Below are 15667 nucleotides of genomic sequence, written 5' to 3' on the forward strand. Positions count from 1 at the left end.
TACTGTCTGCTTTTTATCGCAAATTAAGTAAATTTATATATGAATAAAAAACGTACATCTTTATACGATATGTATTTATCATTTCTAAAGAATTTTCGGCAAGTGTTACTCTCTATATATCGTATAAATATCGCGAATGCTGCCGTGCGTCGCGAAGTCGACACACGTCAAATCCGAAACCTCAGCGTTTGTACCTGGAATCGATGTTGGGGTGAGCTGTGTGCAGGCAAACAAATAAGTGGACGCTCGAAGAAATAACAACACTTTTTCCTAACATGACTGGACTGTTACCGTAGTATGTGACAACATGAGAAAAGTTTTGAGAATATACTTTCTACTTTCTAGGATAGTATAGTGCATTCTTAGAATAAATATTCCCGTTTGTCGATAAGATAATTTGGATGGTAGCATCGTCTTAGCTTCTTCTATTTTTCCGCAATTTATGCCAGAAGAGTCTTTGTAATTTTACGATCGATCGCGAAACGATACCTCTTCGCGTTTCTTTCGCGCTGTAAGCATCTCGGCGACACGCGCACTTCGAGGCACACGACAATCGACGTTAAAAGGAATTCTCAATAAGAGACTGAACGCGATCTATATCCCCGGGCGATTGAATTTCGTTTTTATAAAGTAGCGGAGGTAGAAAGGCCGAAATGGACAGCGTAGACGAGTTTTTTCAACAGTCGCATTACAATATTATCCGTGTTCTCTTAAGTGTCAGCGGCCTGTGGCCTTATCATAGTACGAGCAAACGCCGCGCAATATATTTTGGTTTTCTACTGGTGCTCGGATCCGGTTTGACGTTCGAGGTATATTCAGCAGGAAGTCTCTACTTACTGCGTAGCACGATATAAGTGCAATACTGCCGTTTCTATCGTTCGATTAAACTGAAAATTCATTCAGAAGGAAGGGAAAATCTATCGTCCGTATATACGCTGTTCAAAAGAAATATAGCATAAAAAAATTACAGAAAGAAAGAGGTGAAATTTGAAGGAGCATTATTCTGCGAAAAATTTAATTTTGAAGGTAAAGTGTCTACTATAAGAAGCTATTCTTGAATTTTTGTTTTATAACTCGTCGCGTTATTTCCCCTAAAAAGAAGAACGTAATTTTTGTATTAAAAGTTGTGTATTTCAGCGGGATCTATAGAACTGACAAAAATTTTTTTCACGAATTTTATTTATAAGATGGTAAAAATTGATCTTTGCCTTTTAATTAGAAAAAAAAATTGTGCTTACAATTTTATTTCGCATATTTTCATTATCATCAGCATTAGCATTACCTGACGTGAACCGCAGAGAGAATTTTACACATCGCGTGTGCAATAAATTAGATTATGTATAAATGTGTATATATGCGTATGTGTGTAGATTCGCGCAGGTGTTAAATGTGTAAAATGGAGTTTTGGTGGTTAATATAGAGTATTTTTAAGAGATTTAGAAAGGCCATCAGCTAATCTATAAGAAGAGAAGTGCTAATTCAAATTTGAAATGGATATTCCTGAAGAGAATATAAGAGCTTATAAGTAACATGCACAAGCGGCTAAAGGAAGTGATCACATACTGAGAAAGAAATACTCGATATTAAATCCCAACTTTACACATTTAGCACTTACATAAATTTATACATTTACACATAATCTAATACATTATACACACTGTGTATGGTTATACACAGTGAGTAATACCAGCAATGAAATCGCGGAAACAACTTTTTCTTTAATTAAAGGGGAAAAACAATCTTTATGATTCCGCAAATAAAATTAACAAATCAAATTTTACCAGTCGTATGAATCCCGCCGAAATACGCCATTTTTATTATAAAATCACGTCTATACTTTTGGGTGGATAGTGAGGCGAGGATATCATAAAACAAAAATCCTTACAATAAACGCTTTTAAAATAAAAAAATAGATGTTCATACGATGATTCTTCATGCAGTAATGCTCATTCAAATCACCTATTTATATCTGTAATTTTTTATGCCATATTTGTTTTTAGCAGAGTGTATGTAAAATGTCTGTCTGTATGTTTCTAATAAGGCATTTTAAGGTTAGAAAACGCATTCGAAAATTTAACACTCTATAGCAATGATAGCTAACATTACTCCGGAACGTCATTCTTTTATAGTTTTTACGACATTACTCTATTATAATTTCATTGTCTAAATGTTTCTGAAGTCACTAATTATAATTTTAACATTAGTTTGTAATCGTAATCATGGGTCTAAAAAACTTCTTCGAAACTGACTTTGAATAAAGTCTTCGAAATGTCTGCGATTTCGGTCCGCCATTTTGAATCTCGCAAAACTAATGTCAAAATCATAATTAACTCTTAATCAACTTGAATCAAATTTTGCATAATTATTTTCTAGGACTTTTGCGGAAAATATATAAGGCTACCATGAAACTTAGACACTCCATCCTTCTCCTTGATTTCATCTCCTTGACACTTTATGATAATTTAAGTTTAGATGTTCTAGATATAAGAAGCCCGCCGGGTATTTCAAGCTAGGGTAGAAGTAAAGCGTCACCCCTGTCGATAAATGTATCCTCATTGATGTGAGGACGACGTACGTAGGATGCGTTTATACCGTGAATCGCGTGCACCCTTCGCGGAGCGAATGCGATCTGATCGATTGACGTGCTAAAGCGATTGACAATTGCAACGCAAAATTGAGCGGTTCGATCGATCGCGCGACTCACAAGTAACACTACCCAAGTGCCACACGCCGACCTTCTTGAAACTTTGCACACATATCGTACATCGAAAAACATTAGACATGTATTTTTTTTATTTTGGCTAACAAGGCATTTTAAGGTTAGAAAGCGCATTCGAAAATTTAACACTCTATAGCACAATGATAACTAACGCTACTCCTGAGCGTCATTCTTTTACAGCTTTTACGACATTACTCTATTATAATTTCATTGTCTGAATGTTTCTGAAGTCGCTAATTATGATTTTGACATTAGTTTTGCGAGATCCAAAATGGCGAACATTGCAGACATTTCGAAGACTTTATTCAAAGTCAGTCTCGAAGAAGTTTTTTAGACCCATGATTACGATAAACTAATGTCAAAATCATAATTAGCGACTTCAGAAACATTCAGACAATGAAATTATAATAGAGTAATGTCGTAAAAGCTGTAAAAGAATGACGCTCAGGAGTAGCGTTAGTTATCATTGTGCTATAGAATGTTAAATTTTCGAATGCGTTTTCTAATCTTAAAATGCCTTGTTAGCCGAAATAAAAAAATACGTGTCTAATGTTTTTCGATGTACTATATGTACTACATGTGTGCAAAGTTTCAAGAAGATCGGCGTGTGGTACTTGGATAGTGTTACTTGTCAGTCATCATCAACGACTTTGTCTGTGCCGAACGCAGGTGCTGGGCATGGTCGAAGTCTGGCCGGACTCTTTCGAAGTGGTCGATTGTTTGCCGTTATTAGTTCTCGGTGTGGTGCCGATGATCAAACTGGTCTGCGCGGTGTACACAATACCGGAGGTGCGTAAATAAATGAAATAAAGAAAGAAAGAGCAAAGTAGCAACGGTTGCCTCCATTGATACGCGCCGGTCGAAACAATTGCGATCAGGACCGGAGAATAATAATCGAATGATACGAGATCGTACTTAAATTGACTTCGAGCTGCAGATAAGGATACTTCTGATAAAGATGCGGGATTATTGTCTCTCCCCCAAGTCGAACGAGGAGACTAATATACTGCACTCACACGCGTTGTATGGCAGGAATTTAGGCTACGCTTACACGGGTGAGTTTATTCTCTTTCTCTCTCATTTGATCAAAATAATATAATCTTATCCTTAGCGAAATTCTTTTATACAGGATGAAACACGTAACTGGAATTAAATTACATTCCAAAAATACAATAAATCATATAGAGGTGGTTTAAAAATCAGATTGCTTAACATGATTGAATTTGTCTTAATATTACCTATAACTTTTATTATAGAGTAAAAATTGAAAATTTGAAAATTACAAACGACAACAAAGACTTCGAATAATACATTTCATAGCCCCCTTCGATTTATGCAGTGACTGTTTGGATGAACTCTCAACTCTCACTAAGATCTACACTTATAGTGTTATCGAAATGGTTATCCAGTTATGTGTTTCAGCCTATATATAACCTCAAGAATTGTTCAGAAACTACAAAGAGAATATTCAAACAAAAAGAAAAAAAAAATATTCCAAACAAGAAAGAACTCCAGTTGCAAAACGCTATTTCTGGTAATTCTATATTTTAAGCAGAACCTTTTATCGAAAGGATATTTTTTCGTCAGCCAATAAAGAGGAATAGTATTGTGCTTAGAATATTTTCCTTCTTTCTTTTCTTTTGGTTTTAGAAGAATCCTCTTGAGATCGTACATAGAAGGATCCCACTAAGGGTGAGATTATATTTTTTGGACGCTGAAAACAACGCGCTAATCTAATGCGCTTTCATCTTCCCTTCTTCTTCTTTTCTCTCTCCTTCTCTCGCTCTCTCTCTGTCTTACGTTAGAAAAGCATTACGTTTTCTAAATCAGGTGTCTTGCTCAGCCACACCGTCGTTTTCGTGTTAGCGACGTTGTTCACTAAGTTTCTCGACGCGGGAAACGGTGGCAATAATTCGTCAAGTATCGCGCACGACTCGCAAGCGGGATTGCCTTATCGCGTTAATTACATGGTCGACGTGGAGATATATTATGTCCCGATTTTCGTACACAGCGCCACATGTGTCGTATTTTACACGATCTTGATGATCATGTTCGACGTATTATATCTGACATTCGTCCAACATTGTTGCGGTTTATTCGCGGCTTTGAGGTCAGTCTGATGAATTACAGATTGTGGGCTCGGATACTCGGCGCGAAAACGTCATCTGTTTTTAATGTCCGTCATATTGAATTCTAGGTATCGCTTGGAATACGCGGTCAAGTTTGAAAACGACGGCGGGGATTTAGTGCCGACGTCCAGGCGGAATAACATCCGTTCCAATATCTTGTACAGTATTCGAAGGCACGCGGAAGCGATACAGTCGGTATATACATATTCATACGATCACTCATTATTATTGTGAACTGATAAGTAATACGAGCGGCGTTCTTGCGCGTATTGCACCAGATTCGTTGCTATCATGGAGTCAATGTACAGGATACCTCTTTTCGTGCACGTGGGAGCTAATGTATCGGTTCTGAGTTTTCTAGGATTTCAGGTATTCTTAAATTAGCTGATAATTATCGCACTGTCTCTCTATAATTACGCTTGCATACGTCCGCAGGTGATAACGAATATGGAAGACATCAATCGGGTCCTCAAGCACGCGAGTTATCTGAGCGCGCTGCTTCTCAATACGTTCTTTGAGAATTGGCAAGGTCAGAAAATCATAGATTCCAGCGAGAAAGTGTTCGAATCCGCGTACGTTTCACGATATGTCACGATATGCCAATTACGTAAACGTCCGTTGTAAATTTAACCGAGTCACGAACGAAGGAGATCGACTTTATGTCTCGCGGAAATTGTTTCGTGGACTTTCGCGATTATCTCGCTCCGAGTGTGTAGATAGAGATATATACATTTGATATATCTGTGTAGATATAACGCAGAGTGGCACAAAATGTCAACGGAGCAAAGGAAGTTGCTCATAATGATCATGATGAGAAGCAAGAGACCGTCCCGAATGACTGCAGGTAATTTCGTCGTCCTGTCGTACGTGAATTTCAGCGCGGTAAGTAAGATCTCCACGTCTCTCGTTGAATCGACATGAGATTTCATCCGATTCAATTTAAGGTGATACGCGCGTCGTCGTCGTATTTTATGCTGCTACGGTCTATACACTGAGAATTGCAGGTGTAACGAACGAAATTTAGGTATATTACACGTTGATCACTGCGCTTTAATAACGTACTGTATGTATTATATATTTTGAAGACAGCTAAACTCCATAAATTTTACTTATAGTTTTTTCCCTCGTATATATATTTTACTAGTAAATATTTCACGATTGTAAGTGTGATAAATATCCTGAGCCAAGACCTTCGCGAGTTACTCATTGCGTTAAACCTAATACGTGAAATAATGCTCGAGAGAGAGACAGAGAAAACATCATATACAGAGGTAATATATATACATTGTGTTCAAACCAAAGTGAGGCAAAAGAAAGACGCTATTACTTGTAGATTTGGGGATATATTTAATAAACGCATATTTTTTTACATGAATAAAGGTTCACGCAAATTGATTTACTTGTATAGTTCGAATATTCTTTTATCTTTGGTTTTCATGGTGACGCGGAAACGCCTGAGGAAACTTTCAAATGACACGGAGGATATTTTCTGGAATCTCTCAGTCTTAACGAACGAAGTCTTTATTCATGTAAAAAAATTTAACAATAAAATAAGGTCTATGACAGTCAATATCAGATGGACTTGTTAAAATCAACTATCAGGTCATAAATATGACACACAAAATGTATTAAATATTTCGGTTACGCATTGGAACCTTCCTCAATACAATATTTATTTTATTATACCTATTTCGTTGTTCATTTAGAAATTTATTAAAGCCTTAATTCAATAGAGTTTAAAAAAATTTATTCATTAAATATATCCTTAAACTTACTAATGATAGCGTTTTTCTTTTGCTTCACTTTAGTGTGACACACTGTATATGTATATGTGCGTTATAGTTTTTTTCTTTTACATAAATTCTTTTGAATTTTACTATGTTTCTGCATACAGGAACAGTCAGTAAGATCTACCTTTCTAAGGAATATATAGTAAATTTCGCTAGGAACATAGCAAACATTTTAATAGCACATTTCAGATCCTAAATTACAATAATACATATAAAATGAAAGGATAATAAGTTACTGCAGAATATGTTGATGCGTTACAAAATTCTACAGCAATTTTACTATAAAATTCTTTCCATGCATACGGACGATCCGAACGCAGTACTCTTTAAGAATTAAACGTACGGATACCGCGAATAGAAGATCTAATTTCTTTGGACTCGACGCACTCTAAGACGAATTTCGACGATCTTCGTCAGCTCGACGCGCAAAGCGAAGGGGCCAAAGCATTTCTCGTTTTTTGAATTCTTAAAGCAACGTGTTATCGTATGTTGCACACATGTTCCGCAAAATCTCATACTAACGAGATAGTCGCACCTTTACAGTTACTACGGTATCTCTTACAGCAATTATTTTTTTTATGTATAGCTTAATTTGCGGCCGCTCTCGAGTATAACTCACGAAAGTTGTCGAGGAAACGGGCAGGTAGAGGTACGTCGATTGCTCGTAGCTTCAGTTGGACTGACAATAGTCATTGACGATGATCCTCGAGCTGCAATGTTCGCACAGCGAACGCTCAATTCATCGAACAGAGAACCGTGAAGTAAGAGAACGACGTGCGCACGACCTTAAAGAAAGCGATGCGTCAACGCGTCTCGCGCGGATATATCGGCATATTGAGGCTCATTTAAAAAAGTTCTCTTACTGAGGCGTAGTTCTCCAAGTTCAGGGCGTACAGCTTGCCCGCGGTTATCTTAATCGGCTTGTAACTTCTCATTAGCATAATGCTGATCACCTTCCTCGCTCTCAGCGAAATCTGATACCATTCTCCGCTGGTTCTGAAAGGCCGACATGTTAAATCCTGTCTTTTATTGTAGAGTTATTGGTGTGATCTGTTTTATTCTGGCGATTATGTTTGTCGAGTCTGTGCAAACGGTACTTCACGCGATATACTAGGTTGTATCCTAAATAATTTCCATTCTCTTCTCGGAGAAGAGTAAGTATTGTAGTAAAAAGTCAAACGTGCATAAAAAAAAACAGTAATTTTGCTCATAATTCTGTATAGTCTAAGATTACAACAATTTTGTTGTAATTTTTACTGCAATATTTTCTTCGTGTATAAGATATTTTATGCAATAAAGTCTAATTTAATGTACTCGTCGTTATTAACAATTGCTGTCCAATTAATAAGAAATTTAACAATTCTTTCTGCAAGTATCAAAGACAAAATAAATACTTGTTATCTTCGTAAGAGATTATTGTTGACTCGACTCAACGTGTGTGAAATATTCTCAATCGTGCTTAAAATTGGAATTGTTACATTGTGACACCGAATAGAAATTGTGCTCAATGTAGTCAAGATCGTTAAGGTCAAGGTTCTTCGTAGTGTAAAGTGCACATGCGGTACTTACATGTATCCGAAAATCTTATCGGTATAATCTGTTAACTGCTGACCCGGCCAGCTTTCGAGGAAAAGGACGGAAAGCAAGGTCACCGTGAACGACGCATATCGCAACGCTTGCTTCGGATCGGTCAACTTTACCACCGCCTAATCGTAAAATATGAGTTCTCTCATCACTTTGTGGATACGTAATTGCAAATCCTTACAGCAATATTGTCTAATCTTAAGTACTATACATGTCACTTTAGGATCTTTTGTATATATAGCGTCGCCGATACTGCACTATAAGTAATGATGCTACACGCAAAAAAATGACTTAGTAATATCAGCTAAACCGCGGTAGATGATTCAAACTTAGTCAAAAGGCTAATCGTTTAGCTGACACTGCTAAGAATTGGCTATGACAGCTAAAATTCGCTATGAAATATAAATATATTAGGTGACATTAAAAATGCATATTATTTCAAATAGCTAGAGAGCTATGAAAATGGCAATTATTCCTAAATTTCTTATCGTATGCATATTAAAGAAGTTTGCCGCACAGCTACAATCATTTGCTACAGTCATTTGTTTCTAGCAGCTAATATTTCTCACTGTAGCGCCTAAGTTTAAACAGCGAATAAATTTAGCTTCGGTAGTATCGACATTAGCTGTCTCTATTTCAGTGACACATCTGCCACAGCAATTTTTTAGTTCTGGAAACTAGTTCTTTTTATGCGTGTACAATTGCGAGTGCTCTTATCTGTTCCAGCACTAACCTGGAATATCGTAAAAGTCATGCCGACCATGTTGAAACCTAATTGAAAAAAATACGATGTCGTATTCGCGTTCTCGAGCCTTCTAGCGTATCTTCAAGTCCGAGAAAAGTTAATAGCATTTGTTAATAACAACATATACATATATACGTGTGTGTGTCTTATATGTAAAGTGTAAATGCTAGGAAATACGTATGTTGCCTAATTCTCGTCCATTTAGTCGTTATATATCAAGAAAATATCAATTTTTTATTTTATAAAATGTTGCGAACGCAAGAAACATAAAACAGCTGGATTTATTGTGTAAAAGGGTCAAATTTATAAGTATTCGGCGATATTTATAATAATAATAACTAATTTACAAGTTTATTGTATCTGAAGATCGAGTTAAATTGAATGAAAAAAGTGCACGTTCACTGGAATTTATATTTCAACGTTAGCGTGTGAGAAATTCAAATTACATGTAACATACTGAGAAACAAGTATTTGATACTTGTGATTATATACAAGATGTCGGATGATAACTCATAAAACTTCCATGTACGTGTGAATTTGGTCAAACTGAACAAAAAATTTCTTTATCATTTTGAAACAATCATAAAAAAATATTAAGTTATTAATTAAAGAGGATTGATAAATTATCACGCGCGATACAATAGACGAACTGTGAGTCTGTCGTCGTGTGATTAAACTGAACCAAAGAGTCTTGTACCACTTTGTAAATAATCACGTAGATTTTCACTTATTAATTAATAAGGAAGATTGACTAATGATTGCAGACGAAATCTTCCCTAATTAATATCTGAAAATCTAGGTAATTATTTGCAAAATGGCATAGGACATTTTTGTTCAGTTTGACCTAATGTACAAGAATACGATGACAGAGGGCGCTATTACAATTCATCTATCGCACATAATCGTTCATAAATGTGGTTATCCGTAAAATGATAGAGGAGTTGTTTGTTTAGTTCGATCTCACCTACATGTACTGTTCTATAGTTCCGAATAGAGATTCTGAGTTCTACTCGGTGGTTTCGTTTCCTTTGTATTATTTATTAACTCCTCTTTCCTTTGACAACAACTTATTGCTATCTTTTTTGGTAGGGAACGCTTCATCTCGGTTGGAACAAGAAAGAAAGTATAAGTTTACTCTTGGTCCGATAGACTGTTTGTCAAAAAACTTTTTTTTAATTTTTCGGGCTTGTAATTAAACTTATTGATTTGTGCTTTTGGAACAATGTTTGGAACAACTAGAACAATCTATATCGGTATCGGAATGCTTTATTTTCAAAAAATGAGATGCCAGGTCAAAAACATTTTTTTCATTTTTTGGACTTATAATTCAACTTACGGATTTGTCCTTTTGGAACAATGTTTGGAACAACTAGAACAATCTATTGCGGTATCAGAATGTTCGATTTTCGAAAAGTGGGGTGCCAGCTCAAAAAATCATTTTTTTTGTTTTATTCGAAAACCGTTTCGAATGAAGCAATATCACTTTGGAACAATGTGGTACAAAGTCAGAACAATCTGGAACAACTTTCAAAATTATAAATTTCAAAAAGTGGGGTGCCAACTTCATACACTCGACTGTGTCCTACGACTGATTCGAGCTCCGCACCCATGACTTATCACGCGAGTCCTTGTTCTCACCTCCTATTGGAGGGACTTTGTTTTAATCCACGCCGGCATTAGGTCTTTGTGGTTCGTCGCTTAGAGTTACACGGACACGGACGCGACTCGGGCCGCCGCATCCGTATGTGTATGCGTATTCGTATGCGTGCTCGTATATACACGTGTATGTGTATGCTTTTTCGTACTTATTCTAGGTCGTGCACGACTCGCTTAAACTACGTAACATACACAGAAGTTTTATTTGTCGTCGTCAGACATTCTGTATATCTATATAATTGCACAGTGATATAATTATAGTTAGAAAAACATTTTTTTGGTAAGTGCTGTATCAGTGATAGAATATTGCTACTATATTGTTTTCTTATTAGAATAACAAAAAATATGGTGCCAAAAACGATTATAATTTTAGTGAGATTAATGAATTTTTTCTTCATGTGTACATGTGCGTCACTCTCTTTCTGTGCGATAATATATTTTAAAGATAACAACAAAGTAATAATTTAGAGATACTAACTCTATTATGTGGCTATGCATAATGACGCAATCCTTAGCGTGTTCGTACCCTATATCCTCCTCTCGATTTGGATGTAAATCTATGTTTAAAGTAGTCGCATCGACAATCCGTGCTAGCCGATATCTAAAAAATGCTCATTGATGAGCGTATTTCAAGCGTGAGTTGACACGGAAAATTGTCGAGACTTAATCACACGTGATTCAAATGAGTCGTGATGTCCGGGCATTTAAGCGTCGCTGTCTCTATCTCGCATACGAGGTGGCCTATCATTTTTATATATACTTTTTCACGATACGGTGCCACATGGATGACACAAAGTCGGGTGATATGCGCAACAATAAAAACATTCCACGACCACAATGACAGATATTTATTGAAGAGTCTTCCTTTCTCGTACGTTCGATTTACATAATAAAAATGCATATATCTCCATATCAAAAGTATATAAGACGTAAGAGGAAAGAACGCGTGACAGTGTGAGAGACTTTGGTCGGTATGAGATGAGGTGAGCGTCACCGGGATCTCTTTTCTCGCGAGAGCGTACACGTGTATGTGGAAATGTGCGAGTTTCCACATGAGATGCGTGAAGTGCGCTTCGAACGAGGATGCTGTCTCTTTTCTTATAAAGTGCCGTTATTGCGGAGTTACCCGAGAATCTCGCACATCCCGCACTCGTGTTGGACGTGGAACACCAACATCGAGTCGATCGCCACGACGATCGAGACGAATCCGAGTGTGCCAATGTATGAATGCACCAACAACGGATAATAATACTTCTCCGCGTCCAGAAGGTAGTCCAAACGGAACATTACGGGTCTCCCTTCGGAGGCGTTGTATAATCCCATATAGCTAGCTGTGTTTAATACTACCGGCACGGCCAGAAATGGGGCCATAGAGCCGTAGAGGGAAGCTGCAAATGCGATGTTATCGATCATTGATTCTACTCATGTCGATCGTCTCGATCAGAACACGAACGAGATTTCAATTTTGTTCAAAGTGCGCGGATTAAATGCGTCTTTTCTATTTATTTCTTTTTTATATGTAAAGGAAAGATGCTCATACTCTCTTTAAAGTGCACAAGCCTCTCTCTAAAATGTCATATTTTTATTTAGAGAAATTAAATATTATCAAAATGTGTCTGTCGATTAGTAAACTCATTTAAAACCCATAATTCGTATACAAAATTTTGCTTGCTAAATCGACTTTTACTGCGTATTCGTAAAGTTCTAAAATTTGATTAGTTTTTTTTTCATCAATGACGTATTTTAATTAGTGATATCCAATGACTTATATAACTAGACGATAATTACTGTAAAGCTAACTATTTGGCAAAGAAATAGTGCGACAAGAAACTGATCTTAAATACACCTCTCTCTTTTCTTTTCCAAGACTAAGCATACTTCTCTCTCCTTTCTTATAAATATTCTAATTTTTTCTTATATATATCATATATATATATATATATATTCTAATCTTTCATATATATATATTCTAACCTTTATTCAAGTTCTTTATAGACAAAATGGCAAAATTATCTCTGTTATCCATATTTCATATTAGTTTATAATTATATTTATTTCTCAATTTCTTTAACTTTTATCATTTTTCCTTTGTGTATATTTCGTATTTCTTCTGCTTACCTACTCTTGACAATTCTCTTGAGCTGTCATACGTACATACATTACTAATTGATTGAAAAGAGAGAGGAACACTGAAATATTATCATTCTCTTCTCTTCACATGTCAACTTCACCTTCTTTACACAGATTCTATATGAGTGTTCCGTCTAGTTATATAGATTGTTGATGATAACTTTAGTTTTATGTAAGCTTCTTCAAAATTGTATTTTGTTTATCTTTATTACTTCTTGCACGATCAATTTGGCGCCTCTTTCCTTTATGTGCAAATTCAATTATTATTTTCTCTAGAAATACGCGCTCCGCATGATCGTTGGAATCTCGTCGGCGAAACTTAAGTCGTCTAAAGCACGCTGCTTTGTTTTTTACCTGCGTAGCCAATCGTGACTTTTCTGCCGATCTCGTAATTCCTACAAAGGATATCGTATTCTTCACTAGACTTCGAGTGTATGTTCCAGTCGTCCGTCATTACAACTGTGAGCTTCTTCATCTACGCTTGCAAGGAGAACTAGGCTTAGTGCCGCGCGACAAAGCGATAAATCCTCCGATAATCGACATACCTGCTTATGATTGTACGTATAATTAACGTACTTGCAGATGCACATTAGACTAATCACGAAGGGTGACGTACTCTCCATAAACACGTCAATGTCACCCGCGAACAAAGCGGTGATCATACCGCCACCCTGCAAAATTTCCGAAAGTTTGCGGGACTTTCTTCAATTATCGCTGGTGTTTTCGCGACAGTACGCACTCCCGGAAACGTGAAGCTTCGCGAATATCAATCACCAAATATAATACCTAACGTTGACCGAGAAAACAAACTACAACAAACTACATACACACACACACACACATATACACAATGCACCAATTCGGATTGAAAACTCTGATAATTATAACCGACGTATGCATCAGACACAATAATAATCATATAATTATTGTCACTATTCCTGATTGATTGTATGATATCGCATTTATGACTCGATCCAATAATAACGATCATTGACCATAATCGAACAGAACCAATTGATTTTTGGTACATAAACTGTTAACTCTTAATCTTAGTGGTCTCTTCCGGAATTCCGTTATTTGTCATAGGAAATTTGCGAATTTGCACAAGTAAAGCTCTGCCACCCTACTCTTTCTTGTATTTAACAACACGTAATTTAATGTACGTTGGCACAACAAAATCCCCTTCGTCCCTTCCCCCAAAGAATCACATCTGCAGTATAATGTCTTTCGTTGGGATATTTTTATTCAATGATCTCGTCGTACATTTTCGTACTGTCACTGTGTGTAGTCCGTTTTACCGGGAGAGTTAAGGGCTAATTACACTCCACGTTCCTCGCGATTATTCAACAGGACTTGACGCGAGCGAGGGTTTACCTGGAGGACCGCCTGAGCGAAAACCAGAGGCGCGAAGACAGTTTGGATCAAAGCTTTCTCCCAATTCTCCTGATGCGGCCATTGGCCGATGAGACACATCAGGAAGTGATTGATGCGCATATATTGATCTTGGACCCTGTCCATCCTGACTATTCCGCAGCAGGTATAGCACTGCTGCGCTTGCAACGAATCAGTGCACACAGTGCACCGCACAGACACGTGCGCGTGTGCGCACGTAGAAACGCATACACATACACGCGCGATGACGAACACACCGTGGCCTCGTTAGGCATTCCGTTTGGGCGAGCGCGGATGACGGCGCGTAATTGAGAAAAATTGCACCGCGAACGGAATTAAGTCGATACATTATGTGGCACTTAAGAGAAACGATAAATTCTCGGCGCACCCTACGCGATATTCTTTCTTGTCGCCGTCGCGATCGTTACGTGTACACGAAAGGGGTTGAATTAAGTTTCGATTGCACGGAAAGTTAAAAGTGCGCCAGCAACGCTTCGCTTGAACCTGACGGTCGTTCCTCGAAAGGAGTTCCCAGTGCGAATTTTACTTTGATTTTCGCTCCGGTAATATCGCCGACTACGCTTTCCTTTATTAGTGCTTTCGAAGAACCTGCTTCGCACGGCAGAATATTAATAGCGCTCCGTCGAGCATGCTACGTTTAAAGCGGTATTTACAATGCTCGCGATCGTGTAAAGTTAAAGGATTGTGCAAAGAATTATATGGGGTAAATTAGCCATTAGTTATGCAAGAATGATCCAACTCGCAAAATTGTCGAATTTTTGTTACAACTGATAAAGGAACATAGGCAATCCGAAAATCCAGAAAATTCTGAAACATTGTGTGCGAGTAGTCCATAACATAAAACTATTGTTTGTTTCTGCTAAATTTCGATTTAAGGGGGTGAAACCACTTTTCGAAAAAACATAACATTTAATTTTAATTAATTTTAATTTTTAGCGAATATTTCCTAAAATACAAGGCATATGAAAAAATAGTTTATATAAAAGTTTATATAAAAGATAGAATATTTTATATAAAAGTTTATATAAAAAATAGAATATTTTATATTCTTTGCAACGGTGTATTCAAATTTTGTAAAAATGAGACATTTTTGAACCTTCCTTTCCCCATTCATTGGTTTCGAGGGGTGGTTTCACTTCTTTAAATCGAAATTAAGCAGAAATAAAAAATAATTTTATATTATGGATGTATTACTCTACTTGTACATAATGTTTCAGAATTTCCTGAATTTTCGGCCTATGTTTCCTTGTAAGTAGTGTCCATATGTGCTTTTTCACATAAAACAAAAACGATTTGCCTAAAATTAACTAAAGAATAATCATTCGCTGATACTATTACATTTGCGCCGATATTGTAAATATATTGTTCTATGAAATACAATCATTTTTTCAGTGATTAATTCTATATTAATTTATATTGGAATGTATATAATTATAGCTGCACATGCCAGTCTATATCATTAGATTGTTTGAAATAATGCGAGATGTAAAAGATGATCACT

The 15667-nt window shown here is 36.7% G+C and overlaps 2 protein-coding genes across 2 annotated transcripts; one reads left to right on the forward strand and one right to left on the reverse strand.

Annotated features, from left to right (window-relative positions):
- The first annotated feature begins 1490 nt into the window (after window positions 1-1490).
- LOC116851312 lies at window positions 1491-5769 on the forward strand. The gene is made up of 8 exons (XM_032830611.1): window positions 1491-1525; window positions 3307-3508; window positions 3657-3774; window positions 4550-4829; window positions 4917-5039; window positions 5127-5217; window positions 5284-5420; window positions 5598-5769. The coding sequence occupies exons 1-8, from the start codon at window positions 1491-1493 to the stop codon at window positions 5767-5769; spliced, it is 1158 nt and encodes a 385-aa protein (XP_032686502.1).
- A 784-nt stretch (window positions 5770-6553) lies between these two features.
- On the reverse strand, window positions 6554-14271 carry LOC116851319 (odorant receptor 13a-like). Its single transcript, XM_032830621.1, has 9 exons — window positions 14128-14271; window positions 13299-13424; window positions 13108-13228; window positions 11750-12011; window positions 11102-11224; window positions 8956-9046; window positions 8208-8344; window positions 7502-7634; window positions 6554-7423 (listed from the first exon to the last, which is right to left on the reverse strand). The coding sequence occupies exons 1-9, from the start codon at window positions 14269-14271 to the stop codon at window positions 7373-7375; spliced, it is 1188 nt and encodes a 395-aa protein (XP_032686512.1). The 3' UTR covers window positions 6554-7372.
- Window positions 14272-15667: the final 1396 nt, after the last annotated feature.

This window comes from Odontomachus brunneus, unplaced genomic scaffold (genome assembly GCF_010583005.1).
Source record: "Odontomachus brunneus isolate Ranch 3 - 2012 unplaced genomic scaffold, Obru_v1 Obru_scaffold_171, whole genome shotgun sequence".
NCBI lineage: Eukaryota > Metazoa > Arthropoda > Insecta > Hymenoptera > Formicidae > Odontomachus > Odontomachus brunneus.